Source organism: Polypterus senegalus, unplaced genomic scaffold (assembly GCF_016835505.1).
Source record: "Polypterus senegalus isolate Bchr_013 unplaced genomic scaffold, ASM1683550v1 scaffold_1784, whole genome shotgun sequence".
NCBI classification, from domain to species: domain Eukaryota; kingdom Metazoa; phylum Chordata; class Cladistia; order Polypteriformes; family Polypteridae; genus Polypterus; species Polypterus senegalus.
In genome coordinates, this window is record NW_024378414.1 from 22,791 (window position 1) to 42,700 (window position 19,910).

The 19,910-nt window shown below is 43.5% G+C and overlaps 1 protein-coding gene across 1 annotated transcript; it reads right to left on the minus strand.

The window, feature by feature from the left end:
• Positions 1-4,233: 4,233 nt before the first annotated feature.
• On the minus strand, positions 4,234-7,172 carry LOC120519584 (zona pellucida sperm-binding protein 4-like). Its single transcript, XM_039742529.1, has 12 exons — positions 7,064-7,172; positions 6,863-6,984; positions 6,700-6,772; positions 6,469-6,612; positions 6,207-6,394; positions 5,829-5,926; positions 5,626-5,753; positions 5,285-5,474; positions 5,061-5,208; positions 4,820-4,895; positions 4,478-4,600; positions 4,234-4,374 (listed from the first exon to the last, which is right to left on the minus strand). The coding sequence occupies exons 1-12, from the start codon at positions 7,170-7,172 to the stop codon at positions 4,253-4,255; spliced, it is 1,521 nt and encodes a 506-aa protein (XP_039598463.1). The 3' UTR covers positions 4,234-4,252.
• Positions 7,173-19,910: the final 12,738 nt, after the last annotated feature.

Below are 19,910 nucleotides of genomic sequence, written 5' to 3' on the forward strand. Positions count from 1 at the left end.
ATTTGCTAAACCATACGCTCCTCTTCGTTACTGCTGTGCTCTTAACCTATTAACGCGCACACGTGCCGGTCCCGGGACAATTAAGCGTTTTAAAAACGTTACAGCCATGTGTGCATGCCCATCTGCCATGCATCTCGACACCCTACCCATCAAATGAAACTTCAAAGTCTCGTCTTTCCGATGATATAAACCATTTTGACACACAACAACCACAGCACTGACACTAAAGCCTTTTTTACAGAGAAGTACATACTTTTAAGAGTGGACTGTGCCTACCTTTGAAGACCCCCTACAAGTCAAACATCAATATTTCCGAGCAGTATTGATCCCATTGTGTCCGTAAGGCTCCAGCGAATATAATCCAGTAAAACAATTTAGGTCCAAAACACACGATATATTCTCCAAGGGACAAAACTACAGAAAACGTTTCATAACTTGAGACCACCTAAGTAATTTTTTTTCACTTATATTGCTCATATTAGACGTAATTTATTTCTGTCGGCGATAACCATGCTACCGCATGAAACACGGAAGTGTTAGCTTTCGAAAGACACGTAAGTTGGCCAATTACGACGTTTCTGGGTTTGACTGGCACCTCGTATAGCCAACCAGTGTCACAGAAAGCTGAACGATGACGTATAGCTCTGAACTCTGGTAGAATCTACCAGTTTGATTGGATACTGTGACTGACACTCAAAACTTACAGCCAATGAGCAGCCGAGCATTTTGATATGTAACTTGCTATACTAACTTGTAAACAAAACGATCGGACCTGCGTAAAGGTGGCATTTGTGCCAGTCTGCAGAGTTGGTGCGTGGTTGTTTATTGTGATTTCGCCAAGTTTTTTCGCAGTTTAAACATGAATAAAAGTAGAAGTTTAAACGTAAATAAACGCTCGATTAAATAATAGATGCATGTACGCGTTGTAAAAGTATTCAACCGGCACACGGGACGTACAATGGCAGAGAGTGACGTGCCACGCCCTTGTGCTTTCTGCTTGCTAGTGATTGCTGCCATCAAGTGGCACATGGGAAAACGCTGAGCTGTGTTGTAACAGTTTGTTAAAGAAATATATATAGTTTGTGTGCATTTTATAAAAAAAAAGTAAAAAATATAAATATATTTTTGGCCCATAACTTGTATTGACTATTTTTACATAGAAATGTGTATTTATTGTTTTTATTATGGAACTTGAATTTCCATAACTAATAGTGACACTGTGTGTAGATATAGATTCCTTTAGGTGTAAGCTTTCAGTAGAGCCCTCATTGATATCTGTGGGTTGAAGCATTCAAAAGTTATTACACTTTTTCCATACGTTCCAAAATGTGGATAAATGTCCCTCTAAAAAGCCCCTGGACATGCCCACATAAAAACTGGTGTAAAAAAATGTCATTTTTACAGGTATTCATTTCAAATTTGAAAAGTCAACAAGTTATTCTGTTGGTACATTGTGTGTTTCTGTCCCCACCTACCTACTGCAGCTTTATTTTCATAAAAAAACTTAGGCGAGAACAAAAAAATTCATTTTTTTTTGAGTTCTAATGTGCATAACTTTTGATCAGTCACACCTACAGTGATTCTGACTACTAAGGGTGAAACTAGAGAATGTTACCTTTACAAAGAGACCAAACATGTGTTTATACTCCAGATAGTTCAATAACAGCAATGATTCTAACTTGGAGAGGTCGAATTACAAGCGATTTAGCAAAAATGACCCCGAATGCTAAGGGGTATTAAATATTCCACTGCCGTTCAGTTCTCCGCTGTTTTAATTATGAAGTGATCTCACTGCCCTCGGTGTCTTCAATACTGAAGAGCTAACACTTCAGTTTAATTCTGCTAGTCAAACTGCTCTGGACTCTGTGGCTTCAGCTAAAGCCCAGCAGCTCCGAGCCGTGATTAAGTATTAAACCTGAGCCTATCGACGAGTGCAGGAGAGCTGAGCGGAGCTGGAAGATGGACAGGTGGCAGGTTTCTTTTGAAATTTGGAGAGAGAGTTGGTTGTGTTATCAGAAAGTTTTGAAAGCTGCTAGATCAAGTTATTGGCTCTAACTCTCACAACCCCCGTGTACTTAACACATTGAGTTCTGTACTTAGACTGGTTCATGAAGTTTATCTGGAAGCTTCTAGAGAAACTTGCAAGAAATCTGAGGTTGTAATACAATTTTATTTATATAGTGCCTTTCCCATGTTCAAAGCACTACAGAGTTTTAAGATAGAATGGCAGGGCATACAGTATATAGCATTGTACAAACCAATTAAAAAAATAAAGATTAAAGACAGTAAATTCAGAGAAAAAGCCTAATAGACAACATGACTGATGGTCTCTCTCACACACACACAGGTTACATGAACATCTTCACATGGAGGTAAACTGAAGAAGGGTAATACAGTCAAGGAGAGCTAAAAGCCATCCTGAACAGATGAGTTTGGAGTTTTTTTTAAAAGAATTCATGGAGTCAACCATATATATATATATATATATATATATATATATATATATAAATTTATGCCGTCTTTATTCTGGTGCTTCCTCCTGATAGGCAAACAGCAATAGATCGCCATAACGAGTACATTGATTTTCCAACTCTCTGCATTTAGAATCCTTACATTTATAGAGGATTTCACTTCAATAAATTTTACAAAGCATTCATTTTGTTTAAATAATGAATACTGTTAATTACACACGGGGTGACACGGTGTTGGATTGTTAGCATTTCTATTCGGAGGTTGTCACGCCACTCTTATTCCCTGCCTCCTGTTTCCATGTTTTTCCTGCTGGGTTTCCAGAGTGGGCTCCGCTTTCCTTCCAAAGAAATGCAGATTTGCTGACACTAGATTGATTCCACAGTTTATTTGTTTGTGCTTGTATTCACCTTACGATGAGCCCTTGCCCGTCCAGGGTTGGTTTCTGCCTCGTCCTCTGTGCTAGCTGGAATGGGCACATCCCTGGATTGAATCATCCTTTTCAGAGATATTGCGGGAAGGGGTCACTGGAATTCAACAGGGTGTCCAGGTAATTCACAACAGAGGAGCCGAACCTGTTCTCACCAAGAGTCTCACACCGCCACCTGGTGGATTCCAATAAATTTCGAGTACGGGCGCAAGAATAAACATTGCAACACTTGCATAGCAAGAGCGTCCGCTGGAAGATGAAGTATATACCTGGCCTTACAATTCTTCAAAGAGTGTAAAGCCGTTTTTGGGACTCTAATATCCATTGACTACTGTACACAATCAATTTAAAAGGGTATTCAATGCCGTTAGAAACCAAATGTAGCAACTTAGTGGTGTGACACCAACCAACTGAGGAGGGCACAACACTAAATGCCATTTCTTTTGCACTCCCAGCAGCTGAGAGTTGCAGTATTCCAGATGTGACAAAAGCACAGCTTGGACCAGATATTGGGCTGCACAGTCAACTACGATCTCACCATACTGATATGCTACTGAGCGAGTCAAGAATAAGGAAAATGTTTCAACATAGTCAAGGAAGGACAGGTAGTCACCCCAACAGCATCCCGAAGGATGAATTGGCAGAGGTTGGCGACAGAGCAATGCTGAAAAGAGATGGAGTGATTCAAAACCACACACCCAACAAAATTCACTTGTGGTTCATTCCTGCTCATTGCTTTATAACCAAGATGTAGCAGACAGCAGGTCATTCAATTACAGGTACTTTTGCACCATAGCACTAAAACACACAGGAAGGGATGATAGTGCCTAGTGACGAGAGGCACAACAGGCCAGACCCTGACCATTGAGCCAATCAAGCCATGCCAACGTTTAAAGCAGCCATACTGGTGCATTTGGTTAGCCAATGTGACCACCAATATGAAAATGAAAGTTGCCCATTGTAGAAACAAAAGTATCCAAGATAAAGTAGATGAAAGTCAGCTCAAAGCCTCCATTCGATACCATGAGCTGCTAACGGTAGAGAGGGTAACTCAGACACATCCCAGAGTTAAATAGAAAGCAGTTCTGTACAAGCAGACAGTTCCCTGGTCGTCCAACAACCCATTAAAAACACTCCTTGAGTAGACTTGGCAAAGATGGGATGTGATAAGTAAAGGAGGCCTGCAATAAATGCAACAAAAGAGTTCAAGGGTGGGTTTAAAGCTGAAGTGTAGGTCACAAACCATTTCATAAACAAAAAATCGACAGCTAGAGCTTTAGACACAAGACCCACAGGTGTCACTCCATTTAAAAAATTGCACAAGATTCCAACAATTCATGAAGAGCCTTTTATTTAAAATTTCAGATTCTCTTTCTGCTTGTTCAACCTTCTCAAAACAACTATAGCTAAAACCAAGATGACCATCAACATGGCAGCTGCAGCTCCCAGCACCAGATATCCAGTGGGAAGAGAGGCTGTGGGAGGAAGACAAAGGACATTTACTCTCCAAGCCATACAGTAAAGGATGAAGACCTCAAGCAGAACTCTGGACTACTCTAGAAGGATCAAGATGGTTACCTTTCTGCTCCAGTCTGGAGGTTTGCATACCGTCAGCCTCAAAAACCACAGGACCACTGTGAATGAGCACATTCTTCCTGGATGAAGCAATTTGTTCCACCTTGTCTGCAGCTCTGCCAGATCCTGGGAGGAAAAAAAAAAAATTAAATTCTGTTTAGCTTCACACACCGAGCCCCCTTTACCAGGCAGTCAAACAGATTTCACACCCCATGTCTAAGAGACAAGCAGTCTCCATACCAGTGTACAAAGCATCAATTACAAGGCACTGAATTACTGTAGTAACAGCGACACCTTGTCCTACAAAACAAATACCACAGCCAAAAACTGCCACGGGCTACTTACTTCTTACAGGGCAGCTCTGAGTACAGGGGTCTGTGGCAGAGGGATAGCAGGCAGCAGCAACACAGTAGATGAAGATCTACAGATAAAAGCCAGGGACAAATCGTGAAACCACACAGCAGAGAAGCTTTGGACGTCACTGGTTTGTATCCATACACCGATCTCCAAACTTAAGCCCATCACAGTATTTCAAGCAAGACCACAGAAATAAGGCAGGATTACCCTTTGCCACAAAAAAGCCCACCTTTTCAGCCAAGGCTTGCTGAGCTACAGGGTCCACAAAGGCAAACATCTCAAACACAAATCTCTTGTAATGACTTGGGTAGTCTACTCCAGATGTGCTGTCCACTGTCACCAAGCTAGTCAAATAGTTGTCCCCTGCGTATGGGCACCTGGGACAAACAGACCTCCAGTTAGCATGGACCAGCCACCCTCTTCACCTCACCCTCCCACAAGGTGGTCACCTACCCATTCACCAGAAGGCTCCACTGGGGCTGGCTGGAAGCAGAAGGTCCTGGAGTGACCCAGCAGTCCCCTAGAGTCAGCACAAGGTTAGGGTCAGTCCTGTTCACGATGTGCACTTCCACAGCCACAGGATCCCTCAGAGTTTTGGTCACTGGGTAGTCCGCATCCATATAGTAGGAGCCATAGGAGGAATCTGACCATGGAAAAGAGCAGAAATTACTGGAAATTGCATACCCTAACCATACGATTCTCAGAACTACAAATCTACCAGGTTTTATTGTACCTTCAAGCCATTCTGTGAAAGGATTTGAAATAAAATGATCATGGACCCCACCCAACAGTACCTGTAGCAATGACCAATTCCAGGTCAAATGGCCCTTGCTCTTCTATTGGAAGAGGTGGCGCCACAGTATACACCTCAGCCTCCACTTGCACATCCTGGCTTCCCGAGTAGGTGCACTGGAAGAATAACCTGAGGAGAGAAACACCACAACATAAGCAGGTAGAGCACATTTTGGGTCAGAGGAAGCAGGTGCAGAAGCCTTACTTGTATACACTGTCCCTGGTGATGGAGCCCTCTGGACCACTCCTCACAGTAATGGCAGCAGACATGGTGTTCTGGTAAGTCACATTGCCACCAGAAAGCTGAAACAGGGACATTAGAATTACTGCAATCTATGAAGTCATTGCAGGGGATTTCCATTTCTAGCACATCAGCAAGACATTTCTAAGGTCTGTATGGTCCAACAACTTTAGAACAAACCTGGTCCCCTTTACTAGGACAGAAGAACTACAGAATGTGAACTAAAATATTAGATCCACCACAAGCCATCAGGTCTAATACAAAGATCAGATTACTCAGCTCTCTGGCTTCCTATGGTTGACAGAGTGCTTGCTGCTGCACATCACCAAGATGGAGTCTCACCTGAACTGTGCTGCCACAGGCACTGACTGGAAACTGGTACATGACAAAGCTGGACAGGCTGGTCACAGGGCTGCAGCTGGGGGAACTGCTGTCCACCAACTGGATGGACCCAAGATCCAGGGAAGGAAGGGTCACATTCTCAGACACCACCACCACAAACTGGCCATCCAGGGTGCACTGCACAGTCACTGGCCAAACCAAACACAAGCATGAATATCCAGTAGCAGCCACCTTTCCTCACTCGCACTCTCCAACCACTTACCATCATTGGCATAGTAGCATGGACTGGTGCTGCTGCCTGAATCATAGCAACAGTTGCTGGCTTCACAGTCTGCTTGAGTGATGGATGAAGACCCTCCACATGGGAGCTTCTCGCTGTCCACAACTGCACATCTATCAGCGGAAGCTTAAGAACTCGACGACCTTTTTTAAAAAAAAAAAAGTGTGGGTTTATTTTAAAGACTCCATGTTCCAACCATGAACAGAAACATACCTGGCTTAGGGCATGTGAAGGTTTTCAGATTTGAGCGAGATCCAACGGCAATGGTCACGACGTATTGGGAGCTCTAAAGTGAGCAGAAGAGGCTCAGACCACAAATGACATACAAATTAATTTAAAAACAGCAACCAACGGCTGAAACATCGGCGCTACTCACCTTCTCAGACGCATAACCGTGCGTTGAAGAAAAGGGCACAGTTAGTGTGGTGCGGCCAGACTTTTCACGGATGACAACTCCTGGGAGATTGTTGGTCACCTTTACCAGTCCAACACTCGTCTCTGAAAAAGTTAGTTTACTAGCTTTACTGGAATACGCAGGAGCTAACAAGTCCAAGTACCGAGGACACGCCACACTCACTTTGAAGAAAAACGGTCGGAGAGCCGGCAATTGACAGCATCATCGTCTTGTCACCATCGCATTTTTTGGTCAAGTCTCCTGACGCCGCATAAACAAACTGCACCCCCATCAGGCAAACGACCAGCCAGAAAAAGCACCAACAATCCAAACGTGCCATGCTGTGAATTCGCCAAACAGAAACGCCACATGAACAAGAGAGCGCAGGTTTAAATCATCAGCGCGGCGGCGCGCGCAAGTGACTCGTTAGTGAGAAAGCGCGGAAGTCTGAGGCACTCCTTCTGCTCGTGCGGCTTTAATGAGCAATCAGCACGTCAGGGCATCGGACTGATATGTCCAGTAGAAGACTGAGTGTAAGTGACCGCTCAGCAGTGCGATCTTTTAATTTAGTGAGGGAAATCAGGAAATCTCAACTAAGAAAAAAAAAAAAAGGAGAAACGTGACAGCTATAGGTACGAGTATGTCTAAAGAAGGGCTTTGTAAGGTTTTAGAATGACCCGTTAATTAAGTACTGATAAATAAATCAGAAGAAAGAGGGTCTTCCTGAATGTTTTTTTTAATTCACAACGTTTTTGAATTTTGGAAACTAAATGACTAGAAGTTAGTTCAGCCGTATTGTTTTAATTGAAATTCCTTCCGAAATGATGTAGAAGAAAAAAAACCTCCATAAAAAAATATTATCTTTCACATACTTTCTCGTGGTTCAACTTTTTTAACATCTATTTCCCACTTTCATCTTTCTCTCTTCATTTTTTAGCATTCCATTTTAACATTTTATTTCATTTCATTGTTTAGCACGCATGTTCTAGTATTTGGAGATGAGTTTCCCGACAACGGCGAATCCAAATAACGGGCATTTTTTTTTCTTTCGTTAACGTATGCAGTCACCGTGCCGCAAATCCAGTTTATTATTATTTTTTTTTTTTCATTAGCTGTGGAGAATGAAGGGGATTTTTTTAGACATATTTTACTTTAGATGGTGTTCAAGCCCTCTCTGTATCCTTTAATTCCCACCCCTGGTGCAGTGCGGACTTCTCTTCGTTGATTCGCCCCACTTTTGTTTCTCACACACAAGGGCATCGCGATGTCATCGGAAAGTAGAACAGGGGGCTCATCGTTTCAAAAATGAAAGTTTCTTTTACTGATGCGTGTGCCTGTCCTTTCCTTTGCGTTTGTCCACGAACCAGTCCGTGTCCGAATTTAGCCGCTTTTAAGGGCTTTTTCGTATTCGGTTATTTAATTACTATGTAGTGTTTACCTTATGTAACTTTTCACAAGTGTATTTATTTCCACTGATGGGTTAATAACGAAAACATTTGTCAATTGTCACTCAACGACTTTGCAGTGCGTATAGCATGAGATGAGTCCTGGAATAAAACAAAATGTAGCCCATATTAAGATAAATAAATGAATAAAATTACTTTTAAAAGTCTTCAAACATTTATTAAAATGGAGCTATAATAAACCGAGCGTAGAGCTGCTTTGCAATAAGCTTTTGTTCGTCAAATATTTTGTGTAAGAAGCTGACACTGGTCATGATTTGTTTTTTTATATTAGGCTGACCCGTCTTTTAAGGCGACCGACTTTTAAGTTGACCACTTCTTAAGGCAATTCAATATGTAGATTAATTTGATATTTTGTACAAACTCATTAATTTGGTTATACAGTATTGCATTTGAGCAGTATTACTTTAATACTCGTAGTTTCTGTTATTTTTGTGATGAAATTTAAACTTTTTTATATATTGAGGTCGCACTTTTGAGCCCCCCTGATATTTACTACGCGGTGTGGCATTTGTACTCCATCAACATTAATTATTTCCAGAGACATAATTTAGTGTATTTTTCCAGCGCACAAAAGCAAGGGAACGATGGGAGCACCAGAACTCTGCTCACATCATGTCGCTTCGTACCGCAAGCTGCAAGTAGTAAGCCTGTGATAAGCAGAATACCGCTACGCTTTCCACTCACGGGACAGAAGGACAATCCCGACCGCTTAAGAAAGAAGAAGAAAAAGATATCGCACAGTCTGGAGTAGAAAATCATCTTTTACCTGGAAAAACGAAACTACAAATTTCATCGTGGATTGCAAAATGGACGGGGCGTGTGTGAAACTCCGCGCCTGCGTAGCACTCAAGGGACAGAAGGACAAACCCGACCGCTTTTATATAGAAGGATGATGATTTGAGTGGTCACTTCAAGGCAAGCGGGCAGCAGTGATGGAAAGTAACGAAGTAGAATTACAATTGTTTCTGTTTTGTTTTTTTTTTTCTGTAATTTTATTTACAAGATGTACCTGCAGAAACTTTTTACTTTTATTCCACTACATTTTATAGCACATATCTCAACCTTCCAGTCAGTTACACTTGGCGATGTATTTTTACAGTCATGACTACATGAGTAGTTTCACGAAGCAATAAAAGAAGTCCTACAGAAAGAAGGGTGTACAAAATTCCTTGATATTTGCTGAACCGAGTCAAGACACGCCCACAAGACTATGCACGGCGTTTTGTTTCTGAATTGTAACGCGCTCACAGTCTCTACCTGCTTGTTTGTCAGTAACGCACAACACACAGATACAAAAGTTAACAGCAAAGTTTTTTTTTGCAGTGTTCACTGTAACTTAATATCTTAGCTATTGTTGCAACTTATGTTGATGGTTGATGCGCATGCGCGAGCGTGCAGCAGCTTGGTGCGGGTGCTTCCAGAATTATCGTGTGTTTTTACTTTTTTGCAATTATTTATTTATAATTTTTTTGTTTTTGTATTTAAAATAGTAGGGTCGCCCTTTCAAATCATGCGTTTTGAAAGTGTTCTTGTTTTTAGTTACACAATTTTAATTACATTTTCGGCGCTCCGGGTGATCAGCGCGCAGCAGCATGGAGGCGGCTCCTTTGTTCACACCGTGGAACAGCTGATTGCACTGAAGCCGGCCGGCATCAGGGATCCGACTCTGTTTAGGACTCTAAACATTCCGGAGGAGATACGGAGGAGGACGATAAGGGATGCAGAGGTGGAAGGAAGCGGCGCAAGGGAGCCAAGGTGGAAGAGAAACGCGCGGCACATAAGGAAAGGATGAGAAAGTACAAGCCGTATGTCCGTCTCTCATCATGGGTAACGTGAGATCTCTGGACAATAAGATGGACGAGTTGACAGCTTTGTTAAAGACTGAAAACATCTTCCGTGAGTGTAGTCTGATGTGTTTTACAGAGACTTGGTTACATAGTAATGTGCCAGACTCTAATATTACACTGGACGGCTTCAGCGCGATACGGAGTGACAGGACGAGGCGAGAGAGCGGGAAGAGGAAAGGAGGGGGGCTGGCTGTTTACATCAACAACATGTGGTGTAACCCCGGTCATGTGAGTGTTAAGGAGCGCGTTTGTAGTCCAGATATTGAACTGTTGGCTGTTGGACTTCGCCCATATTATTTACCCAGAGAATTCTCCCAAGTGATAATAACTGCGGTGTACATTCCTCCATCCGCGAATGCCGCGGCAGCGTGTGACGTCATCCATTCGGTAGCAGCCAAACTCCAGACTCGGCACCCTGACGCCTTTCTCTTGATCTCCGGGGATTTTAACCACACATCGCTGACCAAGACCATTCCCACTTTCACTCAGTATGTTGATTGTCATACGAGGGGGGAGAAGACACTAGACCTGCTGTATGCCAATGCTGAAGGTGCTTACAGTGCTGCAGCACTTCCCCCCCTGGGGAGATCAGATCACAACCTGGTCCACCTCATGCCAATATACAAACCCCTGGTTCAAAGACAGCCTGCTATGGTGAGGAGTGTAAGAAGATGGTCAGAAGAAGCGACTGCTATGCTACAGGATTGTTTCGAGGCTACAGACTGGGAGGTTCTCAGTGCACCATATGGCGAGGACATTGATGGAATGACGGACTGCATCACGGAGTACATTAACTTCTGTGTTGACTCCTGTGTACCGATGAGAGATATTCGCTGTTTCCCCAACAACAAACCCTGGGTCACCAAGGACATTAAAGCGTGCTTAAATGCAAAAAAAAGTGCTTTTAGGTCTGGTGATAAGGAAGCAGTGAAGAAGGCTCAAAAATGCTAACCGTAAAATCAAGGAGGGGAAGGAGTCATACAGGAGAAAACTGGAACAACGGCTGAAGCAAAACAACACGAGAGAGGTGTGGAGGGGCATGAGGAGCATCACTGGCTATAAGACAAGCGGCCAGGCTATAGAGGGGAATGAGGAACGGGCAAACGACCTCAACACTTTCTTCAATAGATTTGATGTCCCTATGTCTCACACTTCCCCCGGCTTCAGCCCCAATCTACACTTTCCTGCTCCTATGTCCTCCCCTACACAGAGAACAGTCACCACTTCTGCACTCCCAGAAATCAACATCTCTGTGGATCAGGTAAAACATGGCCTGAGTAAGATCAACCCTACAAAATCTGTAGGCCCGGATAAGATCAATCCGAGGGTCCTGAAATCTTGTGCTCCCCAACTATGTGGTGTCCTCCTGTACCTCTTCAGCCTGAGTCTGTCTCTACAGAGAGTACCTACACTGTGGAAGACATCATGCATTGTGCCGGTACCCAAAACACCACGTCCCTGTGCCCAGAACGACTTCAGGCCTGTTGCTTTAACATCGCACATTATGAAGGTGTTTGAGAGACTGATCCTGGATACACTTCGTCCCCTGGTGAAGTCCTCTCTGGACCCTCTTCAGTTTGCCTATCAGCCGTTCATGGGAGCTGATGATGCCATAATACACCTGCTACATCGCACCTACTCTCACCTTGACAAGCCTAGGACCACTGTAAGGATGATGTTCTTCGACTTCTCCAGTGCTTTTAATACCATCCAACCGGCAGTACTGGGGGAGAAATTAATGAACATGAACATTGACACCCGCTTGGTTTCCTGGATCATGGACTATTTGACTTGCCGTCCCCAGTATGTCCGACTACAGAACTGTGTGTCAGAGACTTTGATCTGCAGCACTGGAGCTCCCAGGGACAGTACTGTCTCCGTTTCTTTTCACCCTCTATACATCTGACTTTAGATATAATTCGGAGTCATGTCACCTGCAGAAGTTCTCTGACGACTCTGTGATTGTTGGGTGTATAAAGGAGGGTGACACCACTGAGTACCAGTCTGTTGTGGATGACTTTGTTTCCTGGTGTGAGCGCAATCATCTACAGCTAAACATCAGGAAAACAAAGGAAATGGTTGTGGATTTTAGGAGAAGCAAGACTCCCGCGACTCCTATATCTGTCAAGAGGGAGATAGTGGACATGGTCTCTGATTACAAGTATCTGGGAGTCCATTTGGACAACAAACTTGACTGGTCACTCAACACAACGGCACTCTATAAGAAAGGACAGAGTCGGTTGTACTTTCTTCGAAGGCTCAGGTCTTTTAACGTATGTAACACCATTCTAAGGATGTTCTATGAGACCGTTGTGGCGAGTGTAATTTTTTACGCAGTGGTCTGTTGGGGTGGGAATATTAAGGTGTCTGATAAGAACAAGTTGGACAAGTCAATTAGAAAGGCCGGATCTGTGCTAGGCATGGAGCTTGATTCAGTGGATGTAGTAGCGAAGAGGAGGATTCTATCCAAAGCACAATCCATTGTGAATAATCCTTCTCACCCGCTATACAGTGTTTTTGCTGAACAGAGGAGCAGTTTCAGCCGGAGACTGATTACCATCAGGTGCTCCACAGAGCCATAGGAGATCCTTTCTCCCAACGGCCATAAAAGTTTACAACTCTTCTCTGTAACCCTGTATGTGGCTTTTTGCACTGATTGGTATATAACAGGACATTAATACTTACTTACTTTTTTTTTTTTTTTCCCTTAGTCAATATCTGTGAGCACCTGTAACCGAGCACAAGCAATTTCCCTTTGGGATTAATAAAGTTTTTTTGAATTGAATTGAATTGAATTGAATTGATATTCAGTGCAAGTATACAAAAGCGCTATTATGGCTATGTTTGCTATTTGCGAATGAACATATTGTTAAGTCTGTGCACTGTTGACCTTTGAGGAGAGATGCGCTGTATATTACAACGCTACAAGACGTTAAAATGTGTTGATATTTTTTAAACGTAAAGGTATTTTTTTCTAAATGAATGCCGTCTTGAGCATTACGCTGTACCTTTAATTCTGGTTATTAGTGCCACCTACTGGTTTGATTAAACAATACGTAAAGTTGAGATATGTTTAACATTGCTCTTCCTGAACACTGTGTAACTTTGACATTTAATTAGTTATGTTCATATATGTATTCCATCGATATTTATGCACTTATTGTATTCATTTATTTCTGTTTAGATACCACACATGTATACAAATCTATCAAAGTACCTGAAGCAAGCTGGTGAAGGGTGTTATCTACTCTCTGGTGTAGCTGCGGTTCTTTCTAACCGAAGAATTAGGCCAGCAAGTGTACACTCAGCACAGTAACGTACAACTGTCTCTCACAGTGGGAATCGATTGGCGAACACAAACAAATCGATTCAGCATTGCCTTCCGCGAGAGAGATAAACGCACGATCCCGCTAAGCCAGCCTCATTCGTTTGTAGTGCTTCAATGGATCGCCTACATGTCTGTGGTTGGTCGCCGCTTGATTATGTGGTAAAATGAGCCAGTTTGTCCAAGCATGAATTCACCTATCGAATTACAAAACCGCCCGATATTAGTGAAACAATACCGTTGACGCATCACAGAGAGATTTCCTTTCTCTAATCTAATCTGGTCGAATCTAATCTAATGTAAGTTTATAATTATTTCCACCCTCCATTTGACAACCAGTAAAACACTCAAGTGCTGTCATTCTTCTCATCTTAAGACCGGGACAGAGGAGGAGAAAACAGACGAGCTTGTGAAATGAAGAGACCGTGGAGCTGGTTTGATCAAAACCGAAAAAGCTAATGTGACTTAAGAATTTGATGACTTTCAGGGTTTTGTGAGGGGTAAGAGAATCAAGTTGGGATGGGGAGCATACACTGGTACAGCACGTTACCGCACCCACCACATGACGAAACAGCACGGGATCCCGGTTGGCAACCCCCCAGGCAGACATGTGGTCCAGTCCAACCCTCCAGAAATGACCTATCTGTCGCAACCAGGTGTTACGTGAGCGAACCTTTGGCCTGGTCCAGCCACTCAAGTCCTCAATAAGGATCACCCTCTGGGAATTGCATCACATGGCCATAGTGGCTACCTCAGTGAGGACTTCACTTGAACACTTAACACCACACAGCTGGCCAAGAAGGCTCAACAGCAGCTGGACATTCTGAGGAGGCGGAGGAAGTTTGGTATGTCGAGTAAGATCCTCGGCATCTTTTACAGCTGCATTGTTGAGAGCATCTTGACCAGCTGCATCACTGTGTGGTACGGCACCACTACTGCTATGGACCGCAAACACCTGCAGAGAGTGGGAAAGACTGATGAGAAGATCACCAGGACCCCACTGCCCTCTCTGCAGAGCATCTACAACTGCAGAGTCCGCAGGAGATCTGCCTCGACTCACCCCCAACACAAACTGTTCACACTTCAACCCTCAGGCAGGAGGTATAGAAGTATGAAATGAGGGCTTCCAGGCTAAAGAACTTTCCCCAAGGCTATTAGCCTCCTAAATAACTGACTGGAGTTTATAACCGGTCCACCACATTCTATCGACCTCACACCACTGTGTTTGACTTGTCCATCACACACCAACCTGCACATTACACTTTATACTTCTATTCTGTTTTTATACTTTATGCTGCCTCTTTTACTTATTATCTATCTGCTTCTTATTATTTATGTTTATCTTTAAACGTTGGTTCTGTTATTTGGTGAAGAAAGAATTTCATTATACTGGGAAACGTGTTTCCTTACTGTGCACATGACAATAAACTTTGAACTTGAACTAGTGATGTAAGCTCCCTTACAATGCAGGTCATGTGCCTCATTCGGGACTCCAGGAGCAACAGAAATTCAAACCAGTGGGACCCAAAGATTCTCTGAAGAGACACACATGACGGAGTCCAGTCTTCATCTCAGGTCACCAGATATCGTCCATGTCTGACAAACAGGGAGTACCAGGACTCTGAAGACTTGGACCTTCATCATTTTTCAGATATAAGGAGAACCACACACCCCTTTCCACTGACCTCATGACCCCACTCATGCTCTCTTAATCCATCTACTGACTTCATAGGAAGAGTCACCAGAGATATGAATGTCACTGCTGAGGTAACTAAACCTCTCTTGACGAGGTCGACACTCTCTCCGCAGACACACTGCTGATGGCCGTGCCCAAGAAGTCATTAAAGGTTGTTTGGTTTTTATCAGGACCCTCACAAGGCCAGACACTCAGACTCCTCACTCAGTCTCTTGATTGCACCGATCAGAGCCTTCATTGACTCTGTGAATAATCACAGCATTATTAACAAAGACAAGATCAGTGAATCTTTCTTCACCAACAGATGCCCCCCATTCACTGGACCCTACGACACTATGCAACACTCAGTCCATGCAAACACTGAACAGAGTAAGAGCAGAACACACCGCTGATGGACCCCAGAATCACCTGAGAGGGTCTGCCCCCTCTCTGCACAGCACTCACAGTACCAGTGTACAGGCGGCCATGATATCCGACAACCTTGAGAGGATCCCGTGAAGTCTCATGATGTCCCACAGGGCAGCTTGATCAACTGAGTCAAACACTTTATGAAAATCGACAAAGGCTGTAAAGAAACTCTGTTGATATTGGTGTTTGCGCTCCATGAGAACCCTCAGTGCCAGGATGCAGTCGATGGTAGACTTCTTAGGCGTCAAACCAGACTGCTCCGGACGCTGGTAGGTGAGCAAGTGATCACTGATCCTATTGAGGATGACCCTAATAAGGACGTTACTTGGCACTGAGAGCAGTGTTTTCGTCCTGTAGTTGCTGCAATCCAGGCAATCACCCTTCCCTTTCCAGATAGGGATGACAAGTCCCATTTTCTAGTCACTTGGGATGAGGTCCATCTCCAAAATGGAAGGAAAGATTATTTGCAATGCCAGGAGGACAGCTGGCCACCAGACTGGAGAAGTTCACCCACAGATACCACAGAACCCTGCAGCCTTCCCTTCCCTCAGCTGGTCCACCACCTTTGCAATTTCAGTGAGGTTGGGAGGTTCACAGCTAATTGGAGGATCAGCTTCAAGAACCACAGGCCTAGAGATGTCCAACATCCTCATGGGAGGATCAGCTCATCACTGATCTAATCTATGCAAATCTAGTCTAATATAATATAATATAATATAATATAATATAATATAATATAATATAATTATATTATATTATAATATTATATAATATAATTATTTCCTTCTTCCTTATGACAACAAGTACAAGTAAGACAATGAGGATATCATATACAGTCATATGAAAAGTTTGGGACCCCTCTTAATTCTTTAATTTTGTTTCTCATTGGCTGAGCTTTCAAAGTAGCAACTTCCTTTTAATATCTGACATGCCTTATGGAAACAGGAGTATTTCAGCAGTGACATTAAGTTTATTGGATTAACAGAAAATATGCAATATGCATCATAACAAAATTAGACAGGGGCTTAAATGTGGGCACCCCAACAGAGATATGACATCAATACTTAGATGAGACTCCAAGCAAGACCAAGGAACTGGTAGTGGATTTTACGAGGCCCAAGCCCCTCCTGGACCCCGTGATCATCACAGTTGACTGTGCAGAGGGTGCTGACATATAAATACTTGAGAGTGCAGCTGGATGATAAATTGGACTGGACTGCCAATACTGATATTCTGTGTAAAAAAGGTCAGAGCCGACTATACTTCCTTAGAAGGTTGGCGTCCTTCAACATCTGAAACAAGATGCTGCAGATGTTCTACCAGACGGTTGTGGTGAGCGCCCTCTTCTACGCAGTTGTGTGCTGGGGAGGCAGCATAAAGATGAAGGACGCCTCACACCTGGACAGACTTGTTAGGAAGGCAGTCTCTATTGTAGGAATGAAGCTGGACAGGTTGACATGTATAGCAGAGCGACGGGCGCTAAGCAGGATCCTGTCAATCATGGAGAATCCACTGCATCCACTGAACAGGATCATCTCCAGACAGAGGAGCAGCTTCAGTGACAGACTGAGGAGACCCCACACTATGCGACTCTTCACACCTGCTGTCTTGTCTGAAGTCTTTGTCCACATAACTGGTTATGAACCAGCTTTATTTTGCAGAGTCACAGTGAGAAGAGTTTCAGAAAAGCAGACAATCAATATACATAACAGCGTCAGGGCTCTTCTGAACGGCGTCTGTTGGGTGGGGCAAGTTTATATACCCCTAGAATGCGTGATTTAATACCATTATGAAATATAACAGTCAACACGTTTATTATACACAATCCTTGAGCCTCTTCAACGTCCCTTGCAAAACTTGATTTCTTGGCCCCGTTTGTTATGGCGTTCAGATGTAAGCTAAGGGACAACGTGATAAGGCAGACTCAGGTGTGGAATGCTCAGACATTAAGTCCTTTGGACAAATATTTTTCTGTTTTGCTCAGCAAAGCATTCTTTTCCAAAATGTATGGTGTGGACTTGACCCGGACACAGATAGGCGGACATGTTGTACTTCACCACCACACGTGTTTTTTTTACAGTTATTTACAAATATTAAGTCACTCAGACTCAGTTCAAATAAGTGCACAAACCCCAATACTCAGTCCTGGCCTCACAATGCCTTTCTTCGGGCCGCCTCCACACCTCTCTGGTGCCTTGTCCTGCTTCTACCCAACTCCAGCCTTGATTGAAGGGAGACGGCCCCTTTTATATACTCCCGGACGAGCTCCAGGTGGTTCCCGGCATTCCCATCTTGGCCACGCTACAGCGTGACAGAAATGCCGGCTGTTCTACCGGAATTTCCCTGGGTGTCCTCCTAAATCTTACCCCCAAGCACTTCCTGGTGTGGCGGAAGTGTTGAGGTCACAAGTCCCCAAGGCATTGGGGCGCCTACTGGCGGTGACCACGGGCCTCTACAGGGTGGGACTTCCATGCCCTGAACCCGTGGCCGCCAAAGCAACAAGGAAGGCGGCACCCACGTGATACTAGAAGGGCACACGCCCACTTCCGGTACTCCAAGGCGTCCCGGCCGGATCCTGGCCCCTGGCATCCGCGACAATGGTTTTGTAAAGCTTAATTCTCAGACATGAATTAGTAAAAGGGAACAAAGAGAACATTAATCTTCCACACTTCCACCCTGGGGTTGTAAACGCTAACATTATTCAAAGTTATTGTCTCTTTTTACATGCATTTTTATTACTCTTTAATTTAATATTGTTTTTCTTTTTTGTATCAGTATACTGCTACTGGATTATGTGAATATCCTCTTGATTAATAAAGTATCTATCTATCTATCTATCTATCTATCTATCTATCTATCTATCTATCTATCTATCTATCTATCTATCTATCTATCTTTTACCTATCGATGCTGTCCTCCTATAGCCTGTGATGAGTGTCTGGATGATGGATGGAGGTATTTCTGACCATTCTTCATACAATCTCTCCAGTTCACTTCAATTTGATGGCTGCCAAGCATGGACAGCCTGCTTCAAATCATCCCATAGATTGTCGATGATCTTTAAGTCAGGGGACTGTGATGGCCATTCTAGAACATTGTACTTCTCCCTACGTAGGAATGCCTTTGTAGATGTCAAACTGTGTTTTCTGTCATAGTCTTGTTGGAATATCCATCCCCTGCGTAACTTCAACTTTGTGACTGACACTTTATCCTGAAGAATTTTTTGAAATTGGGTTGAATTCATCCGACCCTCAACTCTAAAAAGGGCCCCAGTCCATGAACTAGTCACACAGCCCGACAAAAAGATGGAACCTCCACCAAGTTTGACAGGAGGTAGCAGGTGTTTTTCTTGGAATGTGTTGTTCTCCATCCACCATGCATAGCATTATTTGTTCTGATCAGATAACTCCATTTTTGTCTCATCAGACCAAAGCACTTTGTTCCAAAATGAATCTGGTTTGTCTAATTGAGCATTTGCATACAACAAGTGACTCTGTTTGTGGTGCGAGTGCAGAAAGGGCTTCTTTCTCATCACCCTGCCATACAGATGTTCTTTGTGCAAATTGTGCTGAGTTGTAGAACGATGTACAGACACACCATCTGCAGCGAGATGTTCCTGCAGGTCTTTGGAGGTGATCTGTGGGTTGTCTGTAACCATTCTCAAAATCCTCTGCATATGCCACTCCTGTATTTGTCTTGGCCTGTCAGACCTGCTAGGTTGGTTTAACATCAACTGTGCCTGTGGCCTTCCATTTCCTGATTCCATTCCTTACACTTGAAACTGACAGTTTAAACCTCTGAGATGGCTTTTTGTAGCCTTCCCCTAAAACAGGAGACTGAACAATCTTTGTTTTCAGATCTTTGGAGAGTGGCTTTTAGGATCCCATGCTGTCTTTCACTCTTCAGAGAAGAGTCAAAGAATTAAAAAAAAAAAACATTAATAAGACCTACTGAGATGATTAAAGGATCACCCCCTAATGCCAATGTCATTTTGTTGACCCCCCTTTTGCTTTAATGCCAGACCTGAATCTGTTGAATCATCTTTTAAAGGTTTTTTTTGCTCTATGGGGGGCTCCCCAAAAAGGGGGTACTTAAAAGGGGGGGGGCCCAACCTTTGGGGGGGGGGGGGGGGTTTTTGGGAAACTTTTTCCAGTTTTGGGCACCCCCTCCCCAAAAACTTTGGAAACCCTTTTTGGGTCGGGTAGGGGAAAAACCCCTTTGGGGGCCCCTAAGGGGGCCAAAAAAAAAAAATAAAAAACCCTTGTTTTTTTTTGGGTTCTTTTAAAAA

What these genes read in the sequence shown, in the direction of transcription:
- LOC120519584 (XM_039742529.1), bottom strand. Translation starts at nt 7,172, where the DNA reads ATGGGGGTGCAGTTTGTTTATGCGGCGTCAGGAGACTTGACCAAAAAA. An exon ending in TGGAGCCTTCTGGTGAATGG is followed by an intron (nt 5,209 to 5,284) that starts GTAGGTGACCAC and finishes TGTTTGTCCCAG; the next exon opens with GTGCCCATACGCAGGGGACA. An exon ending in AGCAAGCCTTGGCTGAAAAG is followed by an intron (nt 4,896 to 5,060) that starts GTGGGCTTTTTT and finishes TTTTATCTGTAG; the next exon opens with ATCTTCATCTACTGTGTTGC.